This window comes from Prinia subflava, unplaced genomic scaffold (assembly GCF_021018805.1).
Source record: "Prinia subflava isolate CZ2003 ecotype Zambia unplaced genomic scaffold, Cam_Psub_1.2 scaffold_52_NEW, whole genome shotgun sequence".
In the NCBI taxonomy this organism is placed as follows: Eukaryota; Metazoa; Chordata; class Aves; order Passeriformes; family Cisticolidae; genus Prinia; species Prinia subflava.
The window spans coordinates 197221-213051 of record NW_026961053.1 but is presented as its reverse complement, the minus strand read 5'-3'; the positions used below and the strand labels follow the sequence as shown (position 1 = coordinate 213051).

Genomic DNA, 15831 nt, shown 5'->3' with positions numbered 1-15831 from the left:
CCCGTGCTGGGGGGAGGACATGGGACTTTTCTATTTTTGCAAAATAAAGTTATGGAAATTTTTGGGGGGGGTCGTGAATTTGGGGCGGGGGGCTGTAGAGGGGACTTGGAGGGGAACCTTGGCACTGCCCCCGAGGTGAGGGGGCACCCCTGGGGTATGGTGGGGGCACCTGGGGACCCCCCGACTTAGGGACCCCTCAAGGGATAAGGGGAGCACCTGGGGACGCTCCCAGCAATAAAAGGGGGGACACATCTGGACCCCTCCCCAATTTAAAAGCCCCATATTCCCAGTGTAAGCCCCCCCTCACTTTGTTTGGGTTCTGAGGTCCCCTCTCACTCCCCCAAAGGACCCAAATTTGGGGTTAAAAAAAGCAAAAACCCGAATTTTTATTTAAATAAACCCTAAAGGAGGGGGGAGGACACGCAGTGGAGACGGGGGAGACACTGAGGGGAACACAGTGGAAAGGGGGGACACAAAATTTGGGAACCCTTAGAAAAAAACTACAGTTTAAAAGTGACCCCCCCCCCCCACCCCCCCAGGGCTGCACCCCTATGCCCCCCCTCCCCCCCATAGCAAAATAACTGTATTAAACCCTAAATCCCAACAAAACACCCCAAAAATGAAGCCGGGGGGGTGATGTGAGGGGGCTGGGAGCTTTTGCAGGTGGGGGACCCTGGAGTGCCCCAACTCCCCCCACCCTCCCCCCCAAATCCCCCAGCCCCCCCACAGCACCCCAACCCTTGCCAGAGCCCCCAAATTGCTCCCCCCTGGGCCCCACAAATTTGGGGGAATGGGCTCAGCAGAGCCAAAGTCCTTCTTGAAGTGTCATTAGGGGACGTCCCCAAAATTTGGGTCCCCCCCAAAATTCCTCCAGGCCCAGAACGGGGGTTCAGGGCACAAAAATGGGGGAGACCAAACTTATCTCTCTTGCCCCTTGGAGCAGTCTGTGCTGGGGGACAGGGACACCCTAAAAATGGGGGGAGAGCAGGGGCCCCACTCGCGGTTTTGGGGGGCTTGTGGCTGCTCCTACCCTCCCCCACACCTCACCCTTGATCCAGGGGTTTTCCTTGCTCTTGGAACACCATTTTCCAGGAAACTGGGGGGCCCTAGCCACCCCCCCAAGGGCGCAGACGTCCCGGCATGGGGGCATAGACAGCACCCCAAAACCACACAGAAGTAGAACCCCCCCAAAATCTGAAGGAGTTTCAGAGGAAATGGGAAGTGCCGCTGAGTGTCCCACGGGATCCGCCGCTCAAGGGGGTATCCCAAATTTCATTTTTTTCCTATTTTCCAAAAAAAGTATTGGGGGTGCACCCCCCAAGCTGAAGCAGCCCCCCAACATCTTCAGTTTTCCTCCTTTTCCTAAAGAAGAGAGGGATTGATGCTGCTGCTGCCAGCGGGACCCTCCTACCTGTGCACAGGTATCCTGGATCCGCTGGGATTTCGGGCAGTTTGGGGGTTCCCAGTCTTTCCTGAGAGGGGGAGGGGTGGATTCAGGGCTATAATGATGGTGGGGGAGGGGGGCACTTGAAGATTTCAGGAGGATTTTTGGGATCATAATCCAAGTTTTTAAGCCGGAGGGCAGGAACGATCCAAGTTTTTTCATGCTGGCAGCGCTCGGGTTCTTCCCCGTCCTTAGAGGGGGTGAGAAATCCAGGTGAGGCAGAGCATGGTGATGGAGGGGTGCGGGAGGAAACACCCCCCTCCCGCACCCCCCGAACTTCCCGGGATTCCCAGATTTTCACAGCAGGAGCTGGGAGTCGGGCGGGGTCTTGGTCTGGCAGCCTTGGCACATGCGCTTGTGTCGGAGCAGCCGGTCCGTGCGGGAGAAGCTCTGCGGAGACACGGAGGGCTCAGCTCCGGGGCTGGGGGTGGAGCTGCGAATCCCCGGGGATGTCCCGCACATTCCCGAGGGAATTCTCTCGGGAATACCTGCATGCAGCGCTCGCACTGGTAGGGCTTCTCCCCGCTGTGCACCCGCTTGTGCCGCTCCAGGTGGTACTTCTGGATGAAGCGCATGTCGCACATGTCGCACTCAAAGGGCTTCTCCCCTGGAATTCCGGGCGGCAATTAGCGCGGGGTGGGGGCTGCTCATTAACGAGGGCTGCTCATTAACGAGCGCTCATTACCGGTGTGGATGAGGATGTGCCGTTTGAGGTGGTAACTGCTCCGGAAGGCGCCGAAGCAGTGGTCGCAGATGAAGTTCTTGAGCTGGAAGGAGCCGTTTTGCTCAATCACCACCATCTGAAACGGGGGGGATTTGGGGGTTCAGAGCCGGGGGGACCCCCAGCAGCCCCCCCAAATCCCCCCCCCCGGCCGTCCTGCGCCTGCCGGAGTTTGGGAGATTGTCTTCCTCCTCCTCCTCCTCGTGCGGCGCGGCGGCAAACCTGGGATCCTCGGCGGGAGGAGCTGGGGGGTCCCTCGGCGCCGGGAACCCGCTTGCGGCGCTGCCGGGGGGGCGAGGGGGGGTCAGCGGCCCCCGAGATGGCCCCCGACCCCCCCCAGAGCCCCAAATCGAGGGGTGACCCCCGCGGGGGGAGGGGACCTGCCTTTTTCATGGATTTCTTGGGGTTGGAGGCCTCGGGAGCGTCGTCGTCCTTGCGGGCACGGGGCTTGTCGGGGTCCTGGCGGAGGGACTGGGGGGCAGCAGGAATTGGAGGGTGGGAATTTGGGAAGGGGGGATTGGGGGGCAGAAATTGGGAAGGGTTGGGAACAGGGCAGGAATTGGGGAGGGGGGATTGGGAAAGGAGGATTGGGGGACCAGGAATTGGCGGGGAGGGGGTTTAGGAAGGGGTGATTTAGGAAGGGGGGCAAGAATTGGGACGGGGGGGTTGGGAAGGGGGCAGGAATTGGGGACAAGGAATTGGGAAGCCAGGATTGGAAAAGCAGGAATTGGAGAAGGTTGGGGGGCAGGAATTGGGGTGGGGGGGGATTAGGGAGGGTAAACGGGGGCAGGAAATTGGGGTGTTCAGGATGAGCAGAGAATGGGGAGGTTGGGGGATAATGGAATTGAAGGGGAAACAATGGAATTAGAACAGGAAAATCCGAGGCAGGAAAAGAGCAAATAAAGGAGGAAAAATTCAAATGAAAAAGCCCAATAAAAGGAAGGGTGAGTGGAGGAAGAAAATCAAGTAATGGCCAGAAATGGGAAATGAAAAGGCAAAAAACACAATTAAAGCAGGAAAAGGTCAAATGAGAAGTGGGAAAATCAAACAAAAGCAGGAAAACTACAGGATGAAAAAGCCATTTTTCCATAAACCATAGAGGAAAATTAAAGCAGGAAAAAGCCAAATTAGAAGGGGAACATGTCAAATAAAATATAGGAAAGGATTAATAAAGGGAGAAAACCTCAAATCTGAGGAGAAAGAATTCAAGTTCAAGAAGGAAGAGGCAAATTAAAAGTGGAAAATGCCAAATTTGGGGCAGAATAGCCCAAATAAAAGCAGGAAAAAATAATTAGTCGGAAACCCCCAAATAAAAGCAGGAAAAAAAGAAATTAAAGGTAGAAAAAGCAAATTAAAGGTGGGAAACGCCAAACTAAAGGCATGCAGCTCCAAATGAAAGGGTGCAAAGCCGCAGTGAAAGGTGGGGTCCCCCCGTGGAAGGTGCCAGGTCCCAGCAGGGGTTCCCAGTCCGTACCAGGAGGTCGGGGCTGGAGCCCCGTTCCCGGCTCCCGTCCTGTTTCCCTCCGGATTTGGGCATCATCTTCTTGCTGGCGACGGTGGGGACGAGGCACACGCCCGAGAGCCCCTCGCAGGCCAGGAGACTCGCCTGGAACAGGGACCCCCGCGGTCAGCGCCGCGCCCCGCGCCAGAGGAGCCCCTGCTGCCGGGCCCTGGGGGAAACTGGGAAACCTGGGGAAAATCGGGGATGGTCTGGAGGGAAACTGGGGATAATGCTGGGGAACTCGGGGATTATCTCGAGGGGAATTGGGAATTGTGATGGGGAAACTTTGGGATTATCTCGAGGGGAATTGGGAATTGTGATGGGGAAACTTTGGGATTATCTCGAGGGGAATTGGGAATTGTGATGGGGAAACTTTGGGATGATATACACGGAAATTTGGGATGACACTATGGAAACTTTGTAATGATCTTCAGGGAAACTTGGGATAGTCCTAGTGAACCTTTGGGATGATATAGAAGTAAATTTGGGATAGTGCTGGGGAAACTTTGGAATGATCTTGAGGGGAATTGGGAATTGTGATGGGGAAACTTTGGGCTGATCTTGAGGGAAATTTGGGATAATGCTGGGGAAACTGGGATGATATAGAGGGAAATTTGGGATAATACTATGGAAACTTTGGGATAATATCAAGGGAAATTTGGGATGATCTTGAGGGAACTTTGGGATAATGCTGGGGAGACTTTGGGATGATCTCAAGGGGAATTTGGGATAATCCTGGGGAACCTTTGGGATGATCCTGAGGGAAATTTGGGATAACCTTCAGGGAAACTTGGGGCAGTCCTGGGGAACCTTTGGGATGATCTCAAGTGAAATTTGGGATAATGTTGGGGAAACTCTGGAATGATCTCAAGGGAAATTTGGGATAATGCTAGGGAAGATCTTGAGGGAAGTTTGGGATAATTCTGTGGAAAATTTGGTATGATGTCGGGAAAATTGGGGATGATCTCGAGGGAAATTTGGGATAATGCTGGGGAACCCTTGGGATGATCTACAGGCAAACTTGGGATAGTCCTGGGGAACCTTTGGCATGATCTCAAGGGAAATTTGGGATAATGCTGGGGAACCTTTAGGATGATATGGAGATAAATCTGGGATAATGCTGGCGAAACTCTGGAATGATCTTGAGGGAAATTTGGGATAATGCTGGGGAAGATCTTGAGGGAAGTTTGGGATAATCCTGTGGAAAATTTGGGATGATGTCAGGGGAAATTTGGGATGATCCCAGAATAATTCTGGGAAGACCCTGAAGTGGAACACAGGGGGTTGAACCCTCCTCTTTCAGCCAAATGAGGATCTAAGGTCAAATGGGAAAATTCAAGGGAATTGTGCAGCAACATTGGGATAATCCTGTGGAAAAGTGGGATAAACCCAGGGCAAAATTGGAAGACCCCAAAACTGGGAATGGAGGAGGCTGAACTCCCTTTTTCTGTGACCTGTTGGGACCTAAGGGTTAATGGGAAATTAAGGGATAATCCCAGGAAAAAAAAAAGGGGAATTGTGGGGAAAACCTGGGATAATTCCTGCACAATTCTGGGAAAAGCCCCAAAGCAGAAGGGTTTGAGGGAGTTAAACTCCTGAGGCCTGAGAGGACCTAAAGGCTACCAGGAAATTTGGGGAATCCTGGAGAAAACTGGGCTAATCATAAGGACAATTCAGGATAAACCTGAGAAACTCTGGGGAGAATACCAGGGAAAACTGGGATAATTCTGGAGTAACTCTGGGAAGACCTCAAGGTGTGTCTGAAACCCCTTCTTCTAGCCCACACAGGATCTAATGGATAACAGGAAATTTCGAGACAATCCTGGGGAAAATTTGGATTATCCCAGGGAAGACTGGGACAATTCCAGCACAAACTGGGAGAATTCAGGAATAACTCTGGAAAAAAACCCCAAAACGGGGAGGGGAAGGTGGGGGGAGACAAAGACACCCCCAACTGCTGAACTACTGATCTGCCTTTATTGGGGCCCTAAAGGCTGCTGGGGAAATCCTGGGGAAAAATTTGGATAATACTGCGGAAATTTTGGGACAATCCTGGGAAGAGCCCCAAGTGTGGAGGGGCAGCTTGAACCTCTTTTTTTGAGGCCTGACAGGCCCTCAGGGTTAAGGGAACAATTGAGGATATTGCTGGAGAAAATCAGGATAATTCTTGGGGAAAACAGGGATAATCCTGGGATATCTCCCCGGAGCAGGATGGGGAGGCACAGGGGGAGGGAAGCTCCAGGTTCTCTCCCCTCTTCTTTCCCTTTTCCCATTTTTTGGGGGGCCGTTGTTCCCCCAGATTCCTGGGCCTGGGGGTGTCAGGATGCAGGGGGTGGGGGCTCATTACCTGAGCCATGCTGTGGGAGCCTTTGGCCTTACTTCTCGCCCAGGTAAAGCTCGTTTGGGGTAAGAAAAGGTGGGATCAGTAAATTTTTATGGATTTTTGGGCGGGCTCCAGTACCCGCCACGGTGCCGCCATTCCTCCTCCTCCTCCAACTCCAACTCCTCCTCCTCCTCCTCCTCCTCTTCTTCCTCCTCCTGGGGGGGCCACTGGGGCAGGAAGGGGGGGGACACAGGGCCGGGCCCCCCCCCGGAGCCGGGACCCCCCGAGCTGGGCGGATCTGCGGGGATGGAGCTGAATCCAGGGGGATCCGCCTGGAGGGAAGAAGGGGAAAAGGGGGGAGTCAAAGGGGGGCCCAAAGGGAGAGGGGGGAACAGGGAAACCCCCGGGTAATGCAGGGGGGTCCCGGGACGGGATGGAGCTCGGGGGAGAATCCTGGAGGGGGCAGAAAGGGGGTCCCAGGGGGGTCCCGGGGGTGGGGGACTCGGGGGGTCCCGGGGGGGTCCCAGGGGGGTCCCGCGGGTGGGTGACTCGGGGGGTCCCGGGGGGGTCCCGCGGGTGGGTTACTCGGGGGTCCCGGGGCAGGGGGAGGTGGGGACGATTCTGGGGGATCCCGGGCGAGTCTGAAACCTGCGGGGGTTGGGGGGCTCGGGGGAGTGATCACCAAAGCGAGAGGGAAATCGCACCCAGGGGTGCCCGGGGAGGGTGAGTCACACCGGGGAGACCCCAGGGAGGGCGGGGGGAGTTACCGGGGGGGTCCCAGCGGCGGTGTCCCGGGGAGGGGTCACAACCGGGGAAAGGCCTGGGAAGGGTCACGCCGGGAGGGGCCACACCGGGGATCGGGGCCGCCTCTCTCGTCAGGGACCTCCCCCCAATCCCTCCCCATCCCCCTCCCACCCCCAGCCCGTTCCCCTTCCCCCATCCCCGGTGGGAACGGCGCCGCGGTGCCGGGCGGGGTCTGGGTGGCCCCGCGGGTGGCGGAAGGTCCGCGGGGGGTGTCGGGGGGGGTCAGTCCGTACCTGCCGCGGACCCTCCGCGCTCCGACCGCCCGAGCCCGGCCCCGCCGCCCCCCCGCCGCCGCCACCACCCGGAACCGGAAGCCCCCGCCCCCGCCGCCGCTTCCGGGGCCGCCGGCCGCCGGGCGGAAGTGAAGCCTGCCTTGCGCATACGCACAGTGGCGGTTTGATGCCAATCCTTGCTCCGCCATGGTGGGTGAGGGCAGTTGCCATGGCAACGGCGCGGCCTGGAACCCTCCGAGACCCCCCGAGCTTCCGTGACCCCCCCCAGGACAGGGACCCACCCCCCTGATCCCCCCTGACCCACCGAGATAGGGACCGACTGCGGCCCGACCCCACCGCCGACCTCCCTGCTCCTCCCCGGGAACGGCACCGACACCGTCCCCCCCCCCGCAAACCTCCCCCGGCGCCCCCATTGGAGACCCCCCTTGGGGACCTCCTACTACAACCCCCCTTTGCCCCCCCCTCTGGCCGCTCCCTTTGGGGTCTCTCCCTGACTCATTTTGGGGGCTGTCCCCCTTTTCCTTTGCCCCCCTTAATTGCATCCCCCTCCCCAGTGGCTCTGCCCGTGGTGTCTGAGAATTGAGGGGGGTACTGGAAACGGGGCACTGGAACTGGGAGGTGTGAAATACAAAGTTGTGTTTCGTGTCAGGGAAATAAAAAGAATCTGTGTAATTGTAATTGTAGAACACGGCCATGGGACAGTTATAAAGATGAGTTCCAATAAACAACCGAGGAAAGTGTGGAAGGAGGTTTTTGAACAAACTTTGCTTGCAATTACCTATTACAAGTCTCAGGCTATTGTGTAATAAGTGTCTTTGAATTATAACTTTAGAAGCTTGTTTCGTATTAAAGAATTTTAAACTGTAGTTTTAGAATGTAAAAAGGCTTTCTCACAGACTGGTAGAAAAAACATCCTGGATATGGAAGAAAGATTTCAGCTCACTGATCTATGGTTCCTGAAAAAGGAAAACTGAACATCGCTAGCAAAGACTGATAGACCTGGAAAACAGAAACTGGACCCCACATCTGGAAGCTGGACCCCACCACTGGGGATACAGATCCTGGATATACATCCTGGAATATTGAAATTTAAATAGACCACAATAGGTATTGAATAATGACGTTAAAAATTGGAAATAGAAACTGCTGAGAAAAGCTTATGAATATAGCAAATAAAACCCCAGCAAGTCCAGCAATGGGTGTGCAGTCAGAGGGAAAATCCTTCCACGGTACCCAGTGCTGTCTGTGCTCACACTTTACCATGCTAATTAATCAATTATTAAATTGAATTGCTGCTTGACATATTGGCTGTGTCAGTGTCTCATTTCTAACAGAGGGACACTGGGAATGGGTGTGGGGACACCGGGGACAGGGGAGATACCAAACACTGGTGCAGGGACACACTGGGAATGATGGGGCTGCACTGGGGATGGGGATCCACTGGGGACAGGAGGGACATTGGGGACCCCGGGAATGGGTGGGGGCCACACTGGGAATGGCTTTTGGGGACACTGGGAATGGGAGGACATATAGGGTCACCATTCCTCCCTCTTCCCACAGATCTGGGACACAGTCCCTGCCTCCTGTCCCCAGAACCCTCTGGGGCTCCTTCCTGGACTTTGCCCCTTGCCCCTTGGCAACGTGACCAGAGGAAAATTCCATCCTGGGGAGGGGAGAGAGAGGAGCCAGCAGAGCCTGATCCCAGGAAAAGCTTCTCTGGGGAGCACCCAGTTCTGGGATCACCTGGTGCCAGGATCACCTCATCCCAGGAGAACCTGGTGCTGGCAGCACTGATCCTGGAAAATTCCAGCTGGCAGAGGTGAGAGGAGCTGGGAGCACCTGAGTCTAGAGAGCCTGATCCCTGGAGAAACCCATCCTGGGAACACCTAATTTTGTCATCATCTTCTCCCAGAATTACCTCATTCCAGAATAACATAATCCTGGGATCACTTTATCCCAGGAGAATTTCATCCTGAGAGAACCTTATCCCAGGAGCGCCTCATTCCAGGGAGAAGCTCACCCTGAGATCACCTTATCTCAGGAGAACCTTGCCCCAGGATCCCTTTATCCCAGGATTAACTCCTTCCAGGAGAAGCTCATCCTGGGATTCCCCATCCTGTTGCCTTCTGCCAATCCCAGGCCCAGGGTCCCTCCCAGTGCCCTTCCGGCTCTCCCCGTGTTCTCCTGCCATGGCTGAGGCCTCTGGGATTTGGGACAGCATCCCATTGGATGATCCCGGCCTGGACATCGCCGCCGGGGAAGAATTCCTGCAGGAAGTGTTCCAGATCCTGCTGGAGGAGGGCGTGCAGAAGAGCACGGACGTGACACAGAAGGTTGGGACACCGGAGCACTCAGGAGGGTGGGGGGCCCCAATCCCACCCCATCCCATTCCCATTCCCATTCCCAGTCCCAGTCCCAGTCCCAGTCCCAGTCCCAGTCCCAGTCCCAGTCCCAGTCCCAGTCTCAATCCCATTCTGAATCCCAATCCCATTCCTACAGGTGTGTGACTGGAAGGAGCCCCCTGGGAGGGGGTGGGGCTGCCTGTCCTATTCCCTATTCCAGTCCCAATCCCATTCTCATTCCCAGTCATTCCCAATCCCATTCTCATTCCCAGTCATTCCCAATCCCATTCTCATTCCCTTCCCTGTTGCCTGTCCTATTCCCAGTCATTCCCTGTTCCAGTCCCAATCCCATTCTCATTCCCAGTCATTCCCAATCCCATTCTCATTCCCAGTCATTCCCAATCCCATTCTCATTCCCTTCCCTGTTGCCTGTCCTATTCCCAGTCATTCCCTGTTCCAGTCCCAATCCCATTCTCATTCCCAGTTATTCCCAACCCTATTCCCAGTCATTCCCAGGTGTGTGACTAGAAGCAGACATGGAAGGGGAAGCATGTTTCCATTTTCAATCCCATTTGCAATCCCATGTCCAGCCCCATTCTCATTCCCAATCCCTGTTCTGTTCACAGTCCCAGTGCCAGTCCCATTCCCATTCTGGTTCCCATTCCCATTCCCACTCTTGTTCCCATTCCCATTCCCATTCCCATTCCCATTCCCATTCCCATTCCCATTCCCATTCCCATTCCCATTCCCATTCCCATTCCCATTCCCATTCCCATTCCCATTCTCAATGCCATTCCCAGCCCATTCCCCCTGCGGTTTCCAGCCCCGTTCCCAGTCCCTCCCAGTCATTCCCAGCACATTCCCAGGTGTGTGTGTGGAAGGAGCCCCAGGAGCTGCGGGAGCTGCTGGATCTGGAGCTGCGCAGCGATGGGGAGGGGCAGGAGCGGCTCCTGCAGCGCTGCCGGGACGTGCTGCGCCTCAGCGTCCGCACGGGTGCGCGCCCGGTACACACCAGTGCACACCAGTGCACACCAGTGCACAGGAGCACAGCCCAGTGCCTCCCAGTTTAGCCCTGCACAAACTCCCAGTTTGGCACGGCACCTCCCCCTTTAGCCCAGCAGGCCCTGGCTCAGCCCCAGCAGTTCCCAGTGTGGCCTGTGGTGCCTCCCAGTGTCAAACATTGTGGCCCTGCCATTTCCTCCCTGCCATGTCCCTTCTGTTCCCTCCCTACCCACCCCCAATCCCCCCATGTCCCTCCTGTGTCCCCCCTGCATCCCCCATATCCCCCCTGCCCCAAATTTTCCCATTTCCTCCCACCCCCCATTCTGCCCTCCATGTCCCCCCATCTCCCCAATCTCCTTACGACCCCCCCATGTCCCCTCTGAACCTCCCAGGTCTTTCCCTTATTTTTCTGTCTCCCACCCCCCATGTGCCACCCCAACCCTCTCATGATCCCCCCCATTTCCCCCTATCCCCTCCCATCTCTCTCTGTCCCCCCCGTGTCCCCCCCTGACCACCCCATGTCCCCGCGTGTTCCCCCAGGTCACCCCCGGTTCTTCAACCAGCTTTTCTCGGGGCTGGACCACCACGCCCTGGCCGGGCGGTTCCTCACCGAGACCCTCAACACGAGCCCGTGAGCCCCTGACACCCCCAAACAGGGGCTGGCATGTGGGGAGACCCCCAAAAACCTGCAGTGACCCCCCCCCCCCTCCCCCAGATCTACCTGTGAGGAACCCCTGGTTCTGATGGAGCGGGAGGTGCTGAGGGGAGGATTTTGGGGTGCTGAGGTTTGGAGGGAGGGGTTTGGGGGAGCCCAAATGAGAGAGGACCCTCCAAAACCCTGTCCTGACTCCCCTGATCCCCCAGTGCTGGTGCTGATGGAGGCAGGGTGCTGGGTCAGGGGTTTGGGTGCTGAGTGGGAGGGTTTTGGGGTGCTGAGGCTTGGGGGAAAGGTGTTTGGGGTTCTGGGGTTTCAGGGGGAGGGGAACCCTCCAGCTGCTGCTGGGCTCTTCCAGGTACACATACGAGGTGGCCCCAGTGCTGGTGCTGATGGAGGAGCAGGTCCTGGCCAAACTCCGGGAGCTTGTGGGATGGAGCAGCGGCGACGGGATCTTCGCTCCTGGTATCCTGGATCCTCCCTGGGAGTCATCCCTGTGTCCCCTCTCCCCCTGGCAGCCTGTCCGTGGTGCCCCGGGGGTGACACGGAGGTCCCTGTCCCTGGGCAGGGGGCTCTATGTCCAACATGTTGGCTATGAACGTGGCGCGATTCCGGCGTTTCCCGGAGAGCCGGAGCAGAGGGAACTGGGACCTGCCTCGCCTGGGCCTGTTTGCATCCCAGGAGGTGGGAGTGGGGGGCTTGGGGTCTCCCCAAAACCTCATCCTCAGGGTCATCCCAATTTGGATGCATGAAGTCACCCCAAACCTGGTCTCTGGCGTCATTCTAAACCTGATCCTGTCATCACCCCAAAACCTGACCCTCAGGGTCATCCCAATTCTGATCCATGGGGCCATTCCAAACCTTATTCCTGGGGTCACCCCAAATCTTATCCCTGGGATCCCCACAAAACCTGATCCAGGGGGTCACCTGAGGTCATCCCAAAACCTGATCCTGCTGTCATCCCAAAGCTGATCCTTGGAAGTTGCCTTAAACCTGATCCATAGGGTCACCCCAAAACCTGGTCACTGAGATCACCCCAAAACCTGGCTCATGGGATCACCCCAAATCTGGTTCCTGGGGTCACCCCAAGTCTGGTCCCTGAGATTACCCAAAATTTGGTTCCTGGGGTCCCCCCAAACTTGGTTCTGTTTTCCTGCCCAGAGCCATTATTCCATCCTAAAAGGAGCTGCTCTCCTGGGAATCGGCACGGACAACGTTCACCTGGTGCGGACAGATGAGAGGTGGGTGCTGGGAGGTCCTGGGGGTTCCCAGGTCAGGGGGTCCCTCCATGTCTCCATCCCTGTCCCTTGCCCTCAGGGGGAAGATGATTCCGGAAGAGCTGGAGAAGGAGATCCTGAGGGTGAAAGCTGAGGTTGGGAGAGGTTGCACCCCCCATGTCCCCAAAGCCCCCCAAACTCCCCAATGGCCTTCCCAGTGTTCCCAAAGCCCTTCCCATGTCCACAAAACCCCCCATGTCCTCCCAATCTCTCCCCAAATCTCCCCAATGTCTCCCCAAATAACCTGAATCTCTTCCAGTGCCCGCCCACCCTGCCCCACTGTCCCTAATACTCTCCAATGCACCCAATGTCCCCTGTCCTCCTCAGAGCTCCTGTCCCCCCTTGAAGTCCCCCGTCTGCCCCAAAGTCCTCTAAAGCCCATTTCCTGCTCCCCCAATGTCCCCCTGTATCCTCCAACCCCACCAACCTACCTCCTGAGCCTCCTCAATGCCCCCCCAAATGCCCACCCAGGGCTTGGACCCCCTTTATTTTCTGTGCCACCATCCTGGCCACCTTTGACCCTCTGTGCCCCCCTGCCCCTTCTCTCCCAAAACCCCCCCAAGCTTTCCTAGATCAACCAAAACCTCTCCAGATCCCCTCCAAATCACCCCCAAAGCTTGCCCAAATGCTCACTCAGGGCTTCGATCCCTTTCTTTGTGCCACCATCCTGGGCACCTTCAACCCTCTGTGTCCCCCTGTCCTGTCTCCCAAAGCCCTCTCAAGCCTCCCCAGGTCCTTCCCAAATCCCCTCAGATCCTCTGCAAATCCTCCTCAAACCCTCCCAGATTCCCCCCAACCCCTCCCAAAGTTCCTCCAGATGTTCTCCACCCAGGACATGGAGCCCCTTCTTTGTGCCACCGTCCTGGCCACCTTCGACTCCCTGTGCTCCCCCTGCCTTCCCCCCTTCCATGCACCCCCCAACACCCCCAGACCCCTCCCTAATCTCCCCCAGGGCTCAGAGCCCCTCTTTGTGTGTGCCACGAGTGGCACCACTGTCCTGGGCGCCTTCGACCCGCTGGACGCCATTGCCGACATCTGTGCCCGTCACGGGCTGTGGCTGCACGTGGATGTGAGTTCGGGGGATCCCTGGTTGGGGGGGGCCCGAGGGTCCCCCTGTGGGCACTGATCCCCCTTTCCTTGCAGGCAGCGTGGGGGGGCAGCGCCCTCCTGTCCCCTCAACTCCGTCACCTCCTTGCCGGCATCCACAGGTGTGTCCCCACTCTGCCCCCCCAAAAGGCTCCCACCCCTCCCCCTCCGAGGTTTTGGGGATCATCTTTTCCCCACAGAGCCCCTCAAACTCTGCTGTTCCCCTCCCACCAGAGCTGACTCGGTGACCTGGAACCCTCACAAGCTGTTGATGGTGGGGTTGCAGTGCTCGGCATTCCTGCTCCGCGACAGCTCCGTAGGTGCCCCCCGTCCTGAATCCCTGCCCCTGGCACGCCTCCCCGGGTCCTCTCATTAATTTTGGTGTCCCGTGCTCCTCCCAGGGGCTCCTGCAGCGCTGCCACGGTGTGGGGGCCTCCTACCTGTTCCAGCGGGACAAGTTTTATGACGTGTCCCTGGACACGGGGGACAAGAGCCCCCAGTGCGGCCGCCGCGCCGACGGCCTCAAGCTCTGGATCCTCTGGAAAGCCGTGGGAACGCGGGGGCTGGCACGGCGTGTGGAGAGGGCGTTCGCTGCCACTCGGTGAGCCCCAGGACTGGGGAGACCCTCCACCCCCCCAGACTGCGCTTCACCCCTTTGTTCCCCCCAGGTATCTGTTGGAGCAGGTGAAGAGGAGGGAGGGATTCCAGCTGGTGATGGAGGTAGGGATGCTGCTGGGATGTGGGATGGGGAATGTGGACACCTAAGAGTCCTGGAGGTTGGAATGCCACAGGTCTAAATCATCCTGGAGGTTTAACTCCCAGGGGATTTAATCCCAAAGGTTTGAATCCCCAAGGTTTAAATTTCAGAGTTTTCAATCCCAGAGGCTGAAATCTCAGAGGTTTCAATTGTCCCTAAATCTTGGAGGTTTAGGTCCTTGAGTACAAATGCCAGAGGTTTAAATCCCAGAGTCTGAAATCCTGGAGACTGGAATTCCAGAGGTTTAAATCATCCCAGGGGTTGAAATCCCAGAGGTTTAAATCACCCCAGGGGTTGAAATCCCAGAGGTTGAAATCATCCCAGAGGTTGAAATCCTGGAGGTTTTAAATCATTCTCCAGAGGTTTGAATTCCTGAGGATTACTCCCAGAGGTTGAAACTGTGGAGATTTAAATTTGGAATTGAAATCTCAGAGATTTAAATAAACCTGGAGTTTTAAATCACCCTGGAAGTTTCAATTTTGGAGGTTTAAATCCTGGAGGATTAAATCCTGCCGGTTCCAATCCCAGACAGTTAAATACACATGGCTGAATTTCTGGAGGTCTGAATCCACATCAGATTCTGAGAATTGGGTGAATGGCCATGATCTCCTTCCTCTTTCTGCAGCCAGAATTTATCAACCTCTGCTTCTGGTTCATCCCGCCCAGCCTGCGGGGCCAGGAGAGCTCCCCAGAATTCTGGGACAAACTGGGAAAGGTGAGCCCAGAATTCCAAATTCCCTCCCAGCCTTCCAAATCCCCAAAAAATCACCCCAAAATTAAAACAAACTCATCCCGAAATGGTGTTTCTCTAGGTGGCCCCAGCCATCAAGGAAAAGATGATCCGGAGGGGCTCCATGATGGTGGGATACCAACCCCATGGATCCCAGGTCAACTTCTTCCGGCAGATTATCACCAATCCTGCTGTCACCCGCCAGGACCTGGACTTCTTCCTGGATGAGATCCAGGAATTGGGATGGGATCTGTGAGCACTCCCAAAACCCCTATGAAAGACCCCAAACCCTGCCCCCCATCCACAGGGAAGGAGAGCAGAGCCTTGATTTCCTCCCCACATCCCAAAATTGTAAATGACCCAAAATTCCACACTTACAGAATAAAATTGCATTTAAAGGTCCTGATCTGATAATAATTTGATATAACCCCACCCCTCAAAATGGAGTTTGGGGTATAGGGGGTCCTTCAGTTCCCCTGGAAGTTCCAGAGGAGGTTGTAGATTGTGGGATCAGGATGTAGCAGTCTTGTGACTCTCCTGATATTCCCATGACTTCTTGAAGCTCCACAGGTTGGAATTTGTATGGAAGAGGATCTGTCAGCACCCAAAAACCTCTTGGGAGGGTACCACAAAACCTGCTGCCTCCATCCCTGAGGAAGTGGTTGGAATCTTTAAATCAGGAATTAAGATGGAAGTTCGTGGCGCTTGATCCCAAAATCCCACACCCATGGAATAAAACAGCATTTAATGGTCCCAATTTTACATTAATTCTTTCTCACACCCCTCTCCCCCCGAAATGGGGTTTGGGGGGGTCCCTCAATCCCCCTGGAGGCTCTGGAGGAGGTCGAGGATTCCGGGATCGAGCCGGGCGTGCTCAAGGCAGGACCGGAGCTGGGACGCTGTGGCTTTGTGTCGCTCCCGCCGCTGCCACTCCCGCAGCATCTCGAAGTTCCACA

The 15831-nt window shown here is 56.3% G+C and overlaps 2 protein-coding genes across 4 annotated transcripts; one reads left to right on the top strand and one right to left on the bottom strand.

Moving 5' to 3' along the window:
• Positions 1-710: 710 nt before the first annotated feature.
• Positions 711-6286, bottom strand: ZNF740 (zinc finger protein 740). Of its 3 annotated transcripts, none has more exons than XM_063425092.1 (7): positions 6128-6286; positions 3640-3771; positions 2550-2636; positions 2388-2447; positions 2130-2244; positions 1933-2051; positions 711-1834 (listed from the first exon to the last, which is right to left on the bottom strand). In XM_063425092.1, exons 1-7 carry the CDS (start codon positions 6143-6145, stop codon positions 1742-1744), a joined length of 624 nt encoding a protein of 207 aa, XP_063281162.1. In that variant the 5' UTR covers positions 6146-6286; the 3' UTR covers positions 711-1741. The 3 variants fall into 3 exon arrangements, with proteins under 3 accessions (XP_063281162.1, XP_063281163.1, XP_063281164.1); XM_063425093.1 differs by having other exon boundaries at positions 6014-6244; XM_063425094.1 differs by lacking the exon at positions 2388-2447.
• Positions 6287-7624: 1338 nt separating this feature from the next.
• CSAD (cysteine sulfinic acid decarboxylase) lies at positions 7625-15446 on the top strand. Its single transcript, XM_063425064.1, has 14 exons — positions 7625-9359; positions 10235-10361; positions 10911-11001; positions 11384-11490; positions 11594-11709; positions 12187-12266; positions 12343-12397; positions 13255-13371; positions 13446-13510; positions 13623-13704; positions 13790-13989; positions 14057-14108; positions 14771-14860; positions 14958-15446. The coding sequence occupies exons 1-14, from the start codon at positions 9216-9218 to the stop codon at positions 15129-15131; spliced, it is 1500 nt and encodes a 499-aa protein (XP_063281134.1). The 5' UTR covers positions 7625-9215; the 3' UTR covers positions 15132-15446.
• Positions 15447-15831: the final 385 nt, after the last annotated feature.